Source organism: Crotalus tigris, unplaced genomic scaffold, assembly GCF_016545835.1.
Source record: "Crotalus tigris isolate CLP2741 ecotype Arizona unplaced genomic scaffold, ASM1654583v1 scf7180000019070.2622420, whole genome shotgun sequence".
NCBI classification, from domain to species: domain Eukaryota; kingdom Metazoa; phylum Chordata; class Lepidosauria; order Squamata; family Viperidae; genus Crotalus; species Crotalus tigris.
Genome location: NW_024097360.1, coordinates 410,686 through 427,288, shown reverse-complemented (window position 1 = coordinate 427,288; position 16,603 = coordinate 410,686). Strand labels below are relative to the sequence as shown.

Here is a 16,603-nt window from a genome sequence, read left to right as displayed (position 1 = left end):
AAATGGGAGAGTTCCCTCCCTCTCTTGCCCTCGTTCTCTGCTCTCTCTCCATCTTTTTTGGTGATCGTATTGATGTATTCTTGTTGTGTTCTTTTTCATCGTTTATTTCATTGTTCTATTATCTTACATCTGTTCTGTTTACACTCTCTTCGTTTCTTCCTTTTTATTGTTGTAAGCCATCTAAAGTATCCCCCAAGGCAAGAAATGTGACAAATTTAACAAATACATAAATAAATACCACATCTGATCTAACATCTCGTGCTAATTTGATGAGAGAGGACAGAACGTTAATGAGCAAAAGGAGAGTAAAATGCAGAATCAATGAACTGTTTATTTAGTTATGGATTAATACATAGCTTCAGTCAAGCCAATTATAAATGATGTGTGGAAATAGTTAGAACAATTAACCAGTGGAACAACCTGCCTCCAGAAGCAGTGAATGCTCCAACACTGGAAGTTTTTAAGAAGAGACTGGACAGCCATTTGTCTGAAATGGTGTAGGGTTCCTGTCTGAGCAGGGGGTTGGACTCGATGACCTCCCTTCCAACTTCTTTATTATTATTATTATTATTATTATTATTATTACACCCATAGTCAATGCAATACAGCAATAACGTATGATAGGAGAAACACAATATATTACAGTAAACAAATGCAATCAATATAATAAAATATTTCTCTGACCAGTACTTTTACCAATTTAAAAAAAAAACGGTTCATTGTTGCAAATATTTGCAGAAAATTTGGGGATGTTTTAAAAATGTATATTTTTTTTAAATTTTGTAAACTAAACAAGATAATTGTCCAGGCGTTGAAATACTTCTTTGTGTATTCTCATTACATTTTCCATTGAAGTATATTTAAAGTATTTAAAGCATATTTCATTCTTCAGTTAATGGTTCTTTTCATGGCTGCTAAATTTATATTTTTAGTTCTCAAATGATTTTTAGATAGATAGATAGATAGATAGATAGATAGATAGACAGACAGATAGATAGATAGAGTCTGTGTGTATTTGTCAAGTCAAGGATACACACACACACACATACACACACACACAATCCTCTTGACTTTATTTGTCAATTGACTTTTACAAATGCTCTTTCATATGAAATTTGAATATGACATATGTCATCTTTGTATTTTAAAAAAATGAAGTATCTGCAGGAACCAAATACAATCTTGGAAAGGGACTGTTATTTTCTTGAGATGTTGTATTTTTGAATAAATATATCCTTGAAAAGTGAGGGATGTTTAATATGCCATAATGAGGCTTTTTTTTTTTTTTGCAATTCTACTTGTGGAAATTTGATGCATTTTCCTAGGAACTAGAGAAATGCCTTCCAGTCGGAAAGTCTCATGATCTGGAACTCAAAGTCTTTTCATTGTTGCAGTCATCTCCTTAAAGTTTCCTTGCTACCAGCGTAGAAGGGGTGTGAAATCAAATTCATTTGGCTTTGATTTTTAATTTTAATGGGTTGTCTTCTTCCCATCCATAGAGTCCCAAATGCCCACATACCTGTAGTAAATTACTTTTAGCTTTCTCTTTCAGTCAATGGTAACCCTACTGGGTATTCTAGCTCATGCTGATAGTGTACCGTGGTATTGGAGCTGCTCAACCCCCCCCCCCCATGGTGATCTTTCAGAGGGTACCAGGATTGCAAGCCCAATTCAATGACACTAATTATTTAATTAATTCAATTTGTATAGATGCCCATCTCATATTTGTGACTCTGGATAGCTCACATAATTAAAAACAACAAAATTGTTTTTAGTAAGTAAACAAAATAGAGGAATCAATCACAAAAACCATAACCGCCTAATATATTATATTATATTATATTATATTATATTATATTATATTATATTATATTATATTATATTATATTGTGTGTGTGTATGTGTGTGTGTGTGTGTGTGTGTGTGTGTGTATATATATATATATATATATTACAGTTACATTGCATTCATTATATATTCTTAAAAATAATAATTAGAATTCAATTAATTTTAATTGGATTAATACAGAGCTGAATAATTGGTTTTTAATTCTCTGACAGACTTCATCTGCTTACATACCTGTTCCTTCTGTGATGATTTTATCACTTGAACAATCAACTACCTTCATTATTATAATGGCCTAGTTATGTCGGCTTTTATTCCCTGTTGATTGATAGGAGGAGAACCTTAACTGAAATATTGCATAAGTATATGTCACACTATTACATGTTTTGGAGGGGAGCCCAAGCTTTACGTGACAGATAGTTCTCAGCCGACATCCATTTGTTCAGTAGCCATTCAAAGTTACAACGACACTGAAAAAAATGGACCTACCATCGGTCTTTGAGGTGCCGGCCATCACGGCATTCTTGTGGTTATATGATCATGATTGCGATCTGGGCACTCAGGTGCTCAGCTTGCAGTTACAATACTGCAGGGAACTGTGGTTACATGATTGTCATTTGCAGCCTTCTTTGTTGGCTTCCCACAAGCAAACTCCAAGGAGAAGCCATTAAGAAAGGATGCAAGTCGCTCTGGTATGTTTCTTTTGGGTTTTTTTGTACTGCCCGCAGCAAAAAAAAAAAAAAAAAAAAAAAAAACCCACCCCCGCCCACACGCAGACTTTACTGACTCTCCCAGACTCTCCTCTGGCCTCTCATGGTTTGTGTGTGGCCTGCGCTGGCGCTCTTCTGGTGTCATCCATCACCCACAGCACCCCCTACAGTTCTTACCTGGGACTCCCACCTTTTCCCACTAAACAACTTACACATATTGAGGCTATGATGGCAATTGGGACTGCCTAGATTGCTGTTGCTAAGCAACACAGTCATGTGATATTGTACTTTATGACCATATCGCTTAAAGACAGCAATCCCAGTCCAAATTGCTGTTACAATTAGATGATTACCTGTAGTAGGTATGGATGTTCTACTATGGTCCATATACAATCCTTTATCCATGTATGAAGTAATACTGGAGTGTTATTAAATAATTCAGTAGTTGTTCACTCTTTTTGTTCATATACATGTTCAGATGTATAACAGAAACATGTCTTTAATCTGTATATTATCTTTTAAGATATGCATGTAGTCCTCATCTACTGGGACCAGTAACTTGATCATTAAGCAAAGCAGTTGATGACTGAAATTGTGACTGTGCTTAATTATCTTATTTCAGCTTTCCTTTATCTTACAGACCTGCAAAGATAGTAAATGGGGCAAAGTTACTTTTTCATCACCATTGTAACTGTAAATGGTTGCTGTCTGAGGCAGTCACTAAGTGAGGACTACCTGTATGAAGAAAAAAGAGAAAAAAGCTGCTTAAACATACTTATTAGGAAATAACTCGTTGAACTCCTGAACAAAAAGTGTATTTTTTTAACTGCGGGACGGTTTTTAGGCATGTAGTCTGATGTGGTATTACTTTTAGCTGATATCTCTTATATACACTGTGCTTATGAATATGGAATCTAGTATTTTACAATACTAGACATCTTATGCTTTGTCTATATTCTTGTGAATTAAGACTTTAGTATTGTATCAGATCTGAGGCATAGTACAAGTATACTATTTGCATTGATCTAATTTATGTGGAAAAATTCAGTTTGGTTGAGCACAAGTCATTGTATTCTGAATGTTTTATGCTTCCTGTAGCCTTTGGCAGAATGATACATAGCTTCATGGCCTTACTATTTGCCTTTTTCATTTTATATTTGTTAAAAGTTCTTAATAATATCCATAACACATTAGATTATTTTGTTAAATAAAAAATCATTGTTATAAAGGATGCCAATTACTTGCAATATTAATAACCCTAGTCCAGGGGTAGGCAACCTTGGATGTTTTATGACTCGTGGACTTTAACTCTGGGAGTTGAAGTCCACAAGTCATAAAAGAGCCAAGGTTGCCTGCCCTAGTCCATTCTGAATTTTAGTTTCTAGATCGTTGTAATCTTCCCAACTAGTTTAGTTTAGCATAATTAAACACATTAAAATTCACTTCCTATAAATCCCAATAAGCATGGTCAAAAGCCATGGTTGCTATAGGACACGGGTCGGCAACCCGCAGCTCTGGAGCCACATATGGCTCTTTGAGCCATCTTCTGCGGCGCTGGAGCCTCCTCCGCCATTTGCAGACAGAGACAGAGAGGCACTTGCTCTTCCCTTCTCTCTCTCTCTCTCTCTCTCTCTCTCTCTCTCTCTCTCTCTCTCTCTCTCTCTCTCTCTCTCTCTCAGGCAAGGATTTCACACTATGTTTATGAGAGAAGAGTCACGTCTAACTGAGATCTGGATAAAGTTTTTCTCTCCGGAAGGAGAGAGAGAGAAGAGAGAGAAGAGAAAGAGAGAGGAGAGATAGAGAAGAGGGAGGGGAGAGAAGAGAGGGAGAGAAGAAAAAGAGAGAAAGAGGGAGAGGAAAGATAGATAGAGAGAGAGAGAGGAAAGAGAAAGAAAGGGGGAGGAAAGAGAGAGAGAAAAGAGAAAGAGGGGGGAGAGGGAAAGGAAAGAGAAAGAGAGAGGGAGGAAAAAGGGAGAGAGGAAAGAAGGGGAGAGAAACGGGAGAAAGAGAGAGAGAGGGAGAGGAAAGAGAAAGAAAGAGAGCGGGAGAGAAGAGAAAGAGAGAGGAGAGATAGAGAAGAGGGAGGGGAGAGAAGAGAGGGAGAGAAGAAAAAGAGAGAAAGAGGGAGAGGAAAGATAGATAGAGAGAGAGAGAGAGGAAAGAGAAAGAAAGGGGGAGGAAAGAGAGAGAGAAAAGAGAAAGAGGGGGAGAGGGAAAGGAAAGAGAAAGAGAGAGGGAGGAAAAAGGGAGAGAGGAAAGAGGGGGAGAGAAACGGGAGAAAGAGGAAAGAGAGAGAGAGGAAAGAGAGAAAGAGAGGGAGGGGGAGAGAGAGAGACTCTTTTGACATCTAAAATGAAGATATATCATAAAGGTAAAAAAGGATATATGCAGTGTTATCTTCATTTTAGATATCAAAAGGGTTTTGCAGCTCCCAGTGTTTTGGTTTTGGTGGGAAACGGGTCCAAGTGGCTCTTTTGAGTGTTTTGGGTTGCCTACCCCTGCTATAGGAGTTGAAATCCAACTCTACAAGACAATTGAAAAATCTGATTTGGAAGGTGACATAATTAGAGAAAACATGTCCATTACCCTTGTTTTGTTAGAGGGGTTGTTTTATCATAGGGGTTAAAATATAAAGCAGATAAGCTAAAAATTACTTTAAATTCAGTCCACTATAAAGTTGAGAAAAATATTGTTTACTGCTGACTGATTATTGCCATCTTAAAATAATAAAATACGTACTAGAGCAAAACAGTTTGACTAAATTAATGGAAGATTGGCCATCTCATCTATGGCAGGAATAGATGATTCAATCTGGCTTTTATTTTTATTATGATGGTGTATTAGTATAATATTTCTTAGATCTAGTTAAACAGTAGAGTATAGAAATGTGTGTGGCCAATAAATAATATATATACTTGTCATCCAAATTTGATATTTTCTTTCCATAATTGGATTTATGGCTCATATAATTTTTCCTAAGAAATCATAGGTTGCAAAAAAAAGTCAAATTACACCCATTATCATTGTGAAATCAACTGAGTATGTTTTGACACCTGTTTTTAGGAGATTTCCCACTTGTGTCATTTTGAACTATAATGGCAATCCCTGACAATTAACAATTCCTGTGAACTTTTGAACTAGTATTATCCCACTCACCCATCATTATAAAAATCAAATTCTTCCAACAGCAAACACCATTAAGTTACTGAAATGAAACATTTTGCCAAGAAATCTACCTTAGCCCTAAACTTCATGTGGAATAGTGGCCCATACTTTGAAATCAGAAAGGAAATGGTTGTTGTTGTTTTTTGCTACTCCCTTGTGGCTTTCCATTGAAGCACAATCAACTGACCAAAATCTGTATGTTTATGGATCTCTGGAGATGGGAAATTTCTTCCATGGTGAGTAACTCCAACCAGCTCACTGTATGGAGACAGTTGACACAGGAGTTGATTTAAAGTTGTTATAGCAGGATGCTTACTTTAGGACCTTGAGGTTTCTTTAACTCCTGTGAATGAATTATAATAATTAAGTGCTGTTGCTTCTGATGGAATCTGATCTGGGGTGTGGCATTTGATGGGACGGATGGTCATAGTTTCTTATCAGGCCATCAGCCATAACTGAGACAAGGAAGATCAAGTGGCCTTACACTTTTGGAGATTCAGGAAAATAATGACAGCACAGGTCTGCAAAGACTATTACAAAGAATAGTTTTCAAGTGGCTAGTTGGGCTCATATGAATTAGCCCACATTTTGACAGTCAACAAATACAAATACAAAACTGCTACCACAGAACCTGCAATATTTTTAATATCCTGTTTCATTCTGTTACTGTTCCGTGATAACCCAAATTTACCAGCAAACTACTGCATCAGCCTTGCTAATATTGAATGCTAACAATGTTTTAGATAAGCTGATTTTTGTCACAGTGTGATCTACAAATCTCTGCTTTGAATATTGTACCAAATCCAAGTAGATGAATGAATCACTTGTATCTTAATTAAAAGGCAAGACCAATCCATTTCAACAGAACGAGATAGATTCGTGGGACAGCATATAATGCTGTTTTTTTTTTAAAATAACAAAAAATGTATAGTATTTGTTTATATATTTTTGAATTTACCTCCCATTCTTCTGAATTTGCAAATATTCAAACTGATCTACAGTACTAAATATAAAATATAAAACATCAGAGTAACCGTGTAATTAAAATAAAAGCAATAAATAAAATGGCATTAATTAAGCTATTTATTTTATTGCTGAAATTTGTTCAAGACCCTTATTATACCGATGATGACTTGAGTTTAGATTTTTAATAAATACTATGGTTCTTTTGACAGCTGCCAATATTATATCCTATGTTATTTTCAATTCTATATAAAGCAGGGACTATTAATTGATTTATAAATTAAAGCCTAAGGCTAAGTAATATGCCAATTACCTTCACCCCATCGGCACATTGGTTCTTTTTATCTGCCTTCCTATTTTAATTTTTTTAACTTTCAATGCCCACTGTTTAATGTTTTGATCCTGTAATTGATTCTGTTATTTATGGTATTGTGAGCAGCTCAGAATTGCTTGGTAGTAATTAATTAAATAGATAAATATTTAGGCTTGTTGATAGTGTATGATTTAATTGCCAATTTCTTTTTATTTCTCTGATATCTCCAAATACTATCCCAAGTGTGGAAACTTTGCAGTCTTGGTAGATTTCCATATTGCCTCGCAGGATCGTATGTGGTTTTCTGATCATCAGAGAGAGGTAAAGACTAATCATTCCTACTTTTAAAAATAAAGAAAGAAATTGATCTCATGATTTTATAAATCCACTTCAACTGTGTCAGTGAAGAACTAATTTTATGAAGGAAGAAACATACTTGTTTTCTTTATTTCCACTTCTCCCTTCACTCTGTTCTGTGTAATTACAGTAGCCCATAGCATAGAGAATTGGAAAAAAAGAAAGAAAGAAAGAAAGAAAAATTGATCTTTAAATTTAGTATATGAGAAAATAAGGGTATTTTATTTAGAAAACAAACTATATTCTATCTTTTCATTAAAAAAATACTAAGCAACATATTTATTAATAATATTGTGCTTTATTAATATGCACAGATTTAAAAATAATCATTGATTTTGGATGTACTTGCAAAGTTTTTTTTTAGCTTGCACGTCACAGGTTTTCTAAGAGTATGTTATTATATGCAATAAGTAGAAAAATCAGTATTCTCAGTCTTTATATTTACCTTAACACAAATTATCTCCCAGGAAGTTTGTCTTCTGCTGAAAGATGCAGTTGAGTCAAGAATAAAACAGTACTTGAAAACACGTAAATTGCATGGCCGGTGCAAGCAAACAGAACATGGAGAAGCCAATTCTTTATCTTTAAGAGGTAGGAGTTTGTCATTTTTATTTACGGTTGCATTTACTTAATCTTTTGATTATCACTGCACAGTTTTTTTTCTATTAAATAGGTAGATTGTGTATTGTGGAAGTAATCAAATTTAATAAGAAATGGTGATGCTTTTAATATGTGGATGATTTAATCATAGGATCAAGTTTCTTTTTAATTCAGATTTTTATTCCTTGTTTAAATTAAAAAGTAAGCACGCAGAGATTGTACGAACTCCTTGTCTACTTAAAGAAGGAAATGAGAAATTACCTCTGATCAGTTGGTGACCATTAATAATTTAATTGACTTATGAATGGCAGAATACAGATCCCAAGTAGTTTGTCTTTCATTACCTCTTGTCCAAAACTATAACTCACTGTGAACTCGGACTACTCCAGAAACACATGAAAACTATGGGCAGAAAGATGATTAAAGCATATGGCTGCTTAAAAAATGCAGAGTGAATGACAGAATGTATGGGAAGGTGAATTTAGTTCATAAAGTGTTGGTGGCCTACTATCAACCAATATCGTTAATTGGATTCCAGTTATTCCAACTTATGGAGCTCATAGTTTCCAGCTTAGTTCTTCCTCAGCTGTTGGGTTATTGTGTCAGAATATACTACTACCTATTCTCATGCAAACCTGCCCAGTCTTTAAGTTCAGTGTCCCTAGGAAGGAAAGTTTCAGTGGGAAAAAAGCTAACTAAATTTGGAGGAATTGGAGTTATTTTTATGTGTGTGTATGTGTGTTCTCCTTTTCATTACATAAACTTATTCAAATTGACACTTTTCAAAGTGATTTGTTTATATCTTCTATGCTGCCTTGAGTGAATGTTGCATTCTGAGTACATTAACTCCCCCTAAAGCAGGGGTTCTCAACCTTGGCAACTTTAAGACTTGTGGACTTCAACTCCCAGAATTCCTCAGCCAGCAAAGCTGGCTGAGGAATTCTGGGAGTTGAAGTCCACAAGTCTTAAAGTTGCCAAGGTTGAGAACCCCTGCCCTAAGGGAAAAAAAAATACCACACAAAATGAGATCAGAGAATTGTTTTTGGATTGATGAAATGGGCAGAAAAGCTCCAGGCTGAGTTTCTGTAGTTAAAACAGAGATGGAAATTTGAAAGAAGAGACAAGCTACCACTTGCGCCTCCTTCGTACCACCTATCCTGGATGAAAGAAAGGGACGTAGAGCCTTCTTCCCAATCCAGATGCTAGAAAGATGTGCTAAAGCAGTGTTTCTCAACCTTGACAATTTTAAGGCATGTGGACTTCAACTCCCAGAATTCCACAGCCAGCATTGCTGGCTGTGGAATTCTGGGAGTTGAAGTCCACATGCCTTAAAATTGTCAAAGTTGAGAAACACTGTGCTAAAGCAATGTGTTGTTTACATTGGGGGAAAGAGCCGAGCAGCTGTGAGCAAGCTGTGACTTTCTGCTTGGATGTTGGGAAGTAACACAGTGAAAATATACTGGCAACACAATACAAACACATAAGTATGTTTTTCAGAAAATAAGTCCCAGTTAGATGATTGATAACCGACAAGCTATAAAAGATTGCATCTTGTGTGCTTGTGTGTGTGTGAGTGCGTGTGCATGAGGATAGAGTAATACTCACAGATTCTTGCATGTATTGTTACATTATTTAATCTAGTTGAAAGCAAGACTTCAAGATTGTACAGAGCAGTTAAAAATTAACCATATATTTTAATCTTTACATGTTAGTCTTTTTCTTGTTTTGTGGTTAGATATAATCTTTGGAAGAAAGCTCCTCTGGATTTCTCACAGGGCATTAAAACTGTCTAGGCCTTTAAAGTGAAGCATGTCTGAACGTTTTCCAGCATCAGGACTTTTTTAAAAAACAAAAGAAATAGCCTGGCATGATAACAGGGAAGGATTTTTTTTTTAATTAAAATAATTACAAAAGTGGTGGCATTCGAAGTATAATTTCCTTACCTTTAAACTTTTGATTTGATGTTTAATAACACAAGCTGCCCCCTTTCCTCTAAATAAAATCTAATTGCAAACAAAGGAAAGAAGTAGAGTAAGGTTTCTGTCAGGCCCTGACCAGGAAATCAACCTCACAGGAAAGCTGAAACTATTTTTATGGCGATTGGCTAGCATAACAGAATCTTACAAGTCTGATTGTGCTATACCTCCTCCTTCTCATAGTTCAGTGTATTCAGGTGGCATCTCCTGAACCATTTCCAAATGCAATTTTCCTGGGACTTTTGAAAAATGTTTCGGCTCCTTTTGTTTAGGCAATAGAGGCTGCATATCTCTATCAAGGTAAATCTTCCTTAACACTATATAATTTCATCTTATATTTCTGGAGGCTGTCTAGTAACTTGTTTGTCAAAATAAGCTCGAGGATCATTGTAAGATAAAGCCAGGCTTGACAAAATAAGAACTTCTTTTATGTACATTTCTCTCAGTCTTTTACAAGTGATGGCAGAAAGAAACTAGGGAGAGTTTTTTCTGAGACCTTTATCACCACCAAATTCCTTCTGATGAAGACTCAGCTGATCTGTCTGACCATTGTTTAGTCTGCTGCTCTTCCTCCTGTCTCCCAGGTCATTCCCACATACCACTATAGGTTATAGATGAGACATCAGTCTTGAATTGGCTCTACAAAGAAAGAAACATCCACTTCTTCCAGTATGAAAACTTACAGCCTAGATAGGAAGGTATATATCAAGGCAGGTAAAGGCAGGTAAAAGTAGCACTGGAGCTTGCAGTGTGGCTGGATTAAAGTCAAAAGAGCATCCGCTTGCTGATGCAAAAGCAAAAGTATCGTTGATGCTGCAAAAATATCTATATCATTAGTACCTGAAATGTCGGAACCATAAACCAAGATATGCTTAATGTTATCAAAACATAAATGTCCAGACTGAAATGAATATTCTAGGAATCAGCAATCTGCAGTGAGCGGAAGTTCATGTCAGAAGAGTACCAGATTGTATTGTGGACAAGAAAATTACTGAAGGAATGGAGTGGCAATAATTTGCAATAAAATGTTATCCAAGTCAGACCTGAAATGCAACCACCCTCCCATGAAAGAATCATTTCGCTTTGATTCCAAGACAAGACAGCAATATTATGGCAATCCAAATCCAACAACAGATGCGGAAGAAGCAGAGGTTGACTAGTCCTGTGGTGATTTATAATACCTTGTAAATGCAACCCACACAAAAGGCAACTTACCAGTTATGGGAGACTGGAATGCTGCAGTTGGTAATAAAGCTAAATAAATAAATAACAGGATAATCCATGAAAAGGAAGCAGAAGACAGTTTTGCCAAGAAAGTTCTGTGATTATTAAAATTTAATACATCTTATTTTTTTACATAAATAAATAAAAAAATTGTAACATTCGTCCAACAACCTAAAAAAAAAAATGACCCTACAAATGGATACCACCTAAAAGAACAAGAGCAAAATCAACTAGGGTATATTCTGAAAGGTGGAGAAAAGGTCTAGAGTCCCTTAAACTCCGCTGAAGATGTTATCTAGCCTGGTAAAAAAACGTTCGGAAACCCAACACACAAGCTCGGAGAATGAACTTTCACCCTCATCCTACACCTGAGCTACAGATATTCTCCACTATTGCAAAGGTCTACAGTATTCAGTAAACAAAAACAAGATACGCTTCTGACTGCAGCTCACAAACTCCTTAAAATTACAACTAAAGAACATGAATAAAACCATCAAACCAACCAGATATGATTTCCTCAATATTCCATATGATACTGTGAATAACTTGTCAAGTCAAGAAAAGAATAGATTTAATGGATTAGGCTGGATAGAGTGCTTTAAGAAAGCTAATACCATTAAAGACGAAGTCATCAAAAATATTCAAAAATATAAAAAGCAAAAGAAAGTGAAATGGCTGTTTGCTGATACGCTTTCATAGTCAAAGAAGAAAGGTAATATAGACAGAAGAACTTTTTCCCAACTAAATACTAACTTTCAGAGAAGAACAGGCAGTAGTCCTAGCTAAAGGGACTGAGAACAATAGTAAAATGGGAAGGACATGAGATTCTTTTTGGAAAATTGCAGATATCAGGGGAAACTTTTTCAAAACCATAAAGCAGTAGAACAATAGAAGAAAAAGACAGCAAATGTCTATTGGAGAAAGAAGAGATGGTCTACAGTTTCTCCTCAGGAAAGTGGAGTAATGGCTGCTTGGAAGGTTTCAGTGTCCTGCCAGCAGGTCCTTGATTTAACCTTTATCTATTCTGCTTACCCTCAGGGGCCACAGAGTTTAGAGGGAGTGGTTGTCTCTGCCAAATTGCTTCATGCCATTAGCAATCTCTTCACATTCGGAAGGATATTAGTGCTCTATACTACTAATTTCATAGTGATAGAATGTCTTTAAATATTTTACAGCTTAATAAAGTTAAATTCAGCTGACTGAATTGCCTGGTAGATGCCGTGCCCTGAAGCATCTCTCTTTCTTCTGACTCTCTAAAACTTGCTTAACATATTTTTGGTGCCTCTGTTTATCCCTCTATGTTTCTAGCTAAAGGTCCTGACTGATGATGGGCAGCACATGGGTTGGCCTAAGAGTTTCTGTAAATAAGAGTTTCCCAACCTGGTGTCTTCCAGATACCCTGGACTACAACTCCCATACTTAATAAGGCTATTAAGTATGAGAGTTGTAGTCCAGGATATCTGGTTGGGGATGATCAGGACACTTATCTGAGCAATCCTACAGGCAGCATTTAGTACTCAATAGATGAAGCTATTCCTGATGATAATCTCTCTCTCTCTCTCTCTCTCTCTCTCTCTCTCTCTCTCTCTCTCTCTCTCTCTCTCTCTCTCTCTCTCTCTCTCCCCCACATAGTGCAAATCCTGAAAATTGATTAATTCAGAAGCCAAATTAAGCAAATTGTCCTCCCCCCCTCTCAATGTGTGTGTTTATGTGTGTGTGATATAAACTAAATTTAGATAAAAGCTATTTTCTATAGCTTCAAGCTTAGTGTTGAAATATTGAGTGAAGACAGATAATCAAGGGATTAGATGTAATTTAAAGCATGAAAATGTAGAGTATTGACTAGCAACACTAAAATATTAATGCTTGTGTGGCCTATACATTTTACAGTTTAAAGGAGATAGATTACACAGTCACATATATCATGTAGTTCTTTCAATGGGTTTTCTCTAAAAACATTTACTTTATTTATTGAGAGTTTTTAGTCCCTGCAGCACATAAAAAGAATAAATTTCAAATAATAGCGGAGCATCTAAAATAGCTGGACTATAAGGAAGAAAAGGTTCAGTGTTTTGGAAAAGATTGTGGAAAAAGAAAGAGGGGCGTGTCAAGTACAAAAACACTTTGAGATCACTACAGGCCTCCATAGGCCTGCCTTGTGGTTTTGGAGAAGACTTTGCTGAACTCAGAATGGAATGATTCAGATGCCAGATTTTGCTGGGAAGTGAACACCTGCCAGGTCACTCCAGATAACTCAGCTGCTGAAAAGCATTTTTCCCAGGCTCCCAGGTGAATGGTCTCTAATAGCCGTGGGAGACAGCTTTCCCTTGTTATATGCTAAACCACAGATTCTTACTAGCAACCACACAGATGATCAAGTCATCAGCAAACATGTGTTGCTAGCAGGCTTATGGAGAAGGCTACCAATCAAGGTGGGGAGACCTCAGAAACTGCTTTAAAAAAATTAGGACTTAAGAGGGCCAAAACGTTTAGAATTACATTTCTGGTGAAAAACGTTTAGAATTACATTTCTGGTTCCAGGAATTTACCAAGTCCCAGATTTGAATAGAATTTTGGTACAAAAAACTGCTGCTGGCTATTTGTCTCTCTCTTTATTAGAAAGGGTATTCAGAAATCCTTTTTTGTAATTATTTAATTTTATTTGGACATTGGATAATCAAACATTAAAAACTTTAATAATCCCAAACCTATACAGATAATTTTTTTAAAAAAATTGACTAAATGTTGCAGATCATCCAGAAATCAACCAACGAAATTAGAACAGCTATCCATTGCAGTTTTCAAAAGCTCTTATTGGCTTTAAATTTCTAATAAAAAATTGCTATTGAATGCCTCTCTTTTTGAGTCTAATTTTCTCAATTTTGATAAAATACCGTACCTTAAAATGGTGGAGAACTTTCAGAAACTGCTGCTGCTTTTGTAGTAATTCTGCATTAGCTAATGCAGATGATTGAAGTGGTTAAGGGCTGGACTTGGATGAGGGAGATGTAGATTCCATTCCCTACTGCAGTATTTCTCAACCTTGGCAATTTGAAGATGTGTGGACTTCAACTCCCAGAATTCTCCAGCTAACAAGCTGGGTGGAGAATTCTGGGGATTGAAGTCTTAAGTTGCCAAGGTTGAAAAACACTGCCCTACTGGATTTGGAATTTTGTCATTGTCAAGCTGCATCTGGGTCTTTCCAGTTACAGCACAAAACACGCCAAAATCATAGGGTGAGGCTGTTGATCAGCACAGTTTAATTTCACAGGGGTGTGAACAGACTGATGAAGGCCTTTGTCTGCAGTTGTCATTCCTGAGGCTGTTTTCAAATGAAATTTGGAATCACGTGTGCGAATTCCAACTCTTACCCCATCACCATCTCCAGGGTGTAGATTATCTACTTTCCTTTCAAGTCTACATGCTAATATGAACAGTTCGTTTCGGTAGAAGCTATCCAAATTTCTGTGGGTATTTTTTAACCATTCTCAAATGACAATGGAAACATCAGGTTTTCACATGATTTCAGTAAAAATGTTTTCATTGACAGAAATTTACATGATGCTCTGAGATGTGCCAATCACAAGAGAAATTATGTAAAAATAATATCACATAGGGTTAGAGTCAGGGAAAATATATTTATTTCTGATCCAAAGGTGTGAGATTATTACCTTGCTTCTTTTGGGCACATAGTTGTTTACATCACAAACTACATTTTCACATTAATGGAGCCATTCCTTCCATAATAATGCTTCAGTTCAAATGTGCTTGGGAAAAACCACTGCAATTATATTTCAAAATTTTGGAACATACAAACCTTTGCTTCTTCCTTCTTCCTGCAAATATTATATTGCACCTCTGAAATACAAGTCTGCATAGACTTTCTTTCACTCCGGTTAAGAAACTAAACTGAAATAGACCCAAATTGTCTTCCCCGCTATGTCCCCTCCCCCTGACATTTAATCATAATCAGATGAAAAACAACTGGAAATTCAAAATTTCCAACTCTTTTTATAATGTTTCATTGGCCTCATGAAAATATTAACTTCATGAACCTTGTTTGTAATTATGTGACCTTTATGATCTTGGTTTTATTCTGCCAGTGTTGGTTGTTCAGTTGTGCTGTCCCATAATTCCAAATATGTAGGAGTACAGCATAGCAGAGTTTGATAGTCAGGAAAACAATAATGAAATCAAAGGTTTTCCAGAGACAAAAGTTTTTGTTAGGCAACTAACTTATAAAGTAATGTAAGGGCAATTATCTGAGTCAGAAAGGGAGAGAAATTACTGTTTGGTATTGACTTGTAAAGAAAGGAATTGCCATGAGAATTGGAAATGTGTGTTGGAGAGAAAGTTTGTGCAGATATTCCTTTCATCCTTCATCTTTGTCCAAACCAGGGCATTGATGCAGTGATATTTAAGAGACATTTTTGGCCCCACTAAAACTTTATACCAGATTTAGCCTACTGAGACTAGAACAAAGCTACAGTTCCAAATCAGGCTGTGTTTGATTACTATAGCAAGGGCATGGAATTAAAGTTTCTTTTAGAATAAAGCAGTGGTTCTCAACCTGTGGGTCGGGACCCCATTTGGGGTCAAACGACCATTTCACGGGGGTCACCAAACAACGCAGTCTGCCATTTTTTTCCCTTTTCCCCAGCTGTCCTACTCCCTCTTATTGGTGGCCACACCCACTTGGGGGTCACCACAACATGGGGAACTGTTTTATGGGGTCACGGCATTAGAAAGGTTGAGAACCACTGGAATAAAGGATGCAGAAATTCCAGGGCCGTATATGAAGTCCATAAACATTATTTTGATCATTTCATGGTTCCATTACGAAATCCTAAAGTGCATTTAATCCTAGCTTGATTCTTTCCAGACTAGCTGAACTTGTCCAAAGAAAATGTAGCCTTTTTGAACCAAACTATGCAAAAGAGTGGCAGAGGAGTATTTTTCACAGTAAAACAATAGGATCAAATGCTAAGGAGTGGAGCATATCTTTAATTGAATTATTCATGGCACTGATGTTCATCAGATCTTAAGATCTTCCTCTGCATGAAACACTGAAAGTATATATATATATATCATTGCATTTCTGTTATTCCTGTGTAATATAGAATAAACTGCAAAGTCACCTTTCAATAGTGTAATATGATAAAGTGTTTTAAAAATTCAGTGACTTTTTTTGAGAGATGGCTCGGGTGCTTTAGCATGGGTTTATAAAAAGAAGCAAATCAATAACTGTATAAAAATATTCTACAATATCTTTTGCAATACTGTACCAGTTTGAACTGAATTACCAAAGTGCCTTTTTTTAAAAAAAAAAATGACAACAATAAGCGTGTTTGGAAATATTTTAATACAATTTTATGATACTTTATTTTTGTGGAAATGGCCTCCAACGTTTTTACGACATCCCCCTTTTTCCCTACAGGGTGTGTTAACTC

The 16,603-nt window shown here is 36.2% G+C and overlaps 1 protein-coding gene across 5 annotated transcripts in view; it reads left to right on the top strand.

Moving 5' to 3' along the window:
- Positions 1-16,603, top strand: part of LOC120315302 (SLX4 interacting protein) — a 97,924-nt gene that overhangs the window by 59,943 nt on the left and 21,378 nt on the right. For all 5 annotated transcript variants that reach the window (XM_039359448.1, XM_039359451.1, XM_039359447.1 and 2 more), the window contains 2 exons: positions 7,240-7,317; positions 7,821-7,944. In XM_039359448.1, the coding sequence (XP_039215382.1) occupies positions 7,240-7,317; positions 7,821-7,944 (202 nt within the window). The remainder of the gene's footprint in view (positions 1-7,239; positions 7,318-7,820; positions 7,945-16,603) is intronic.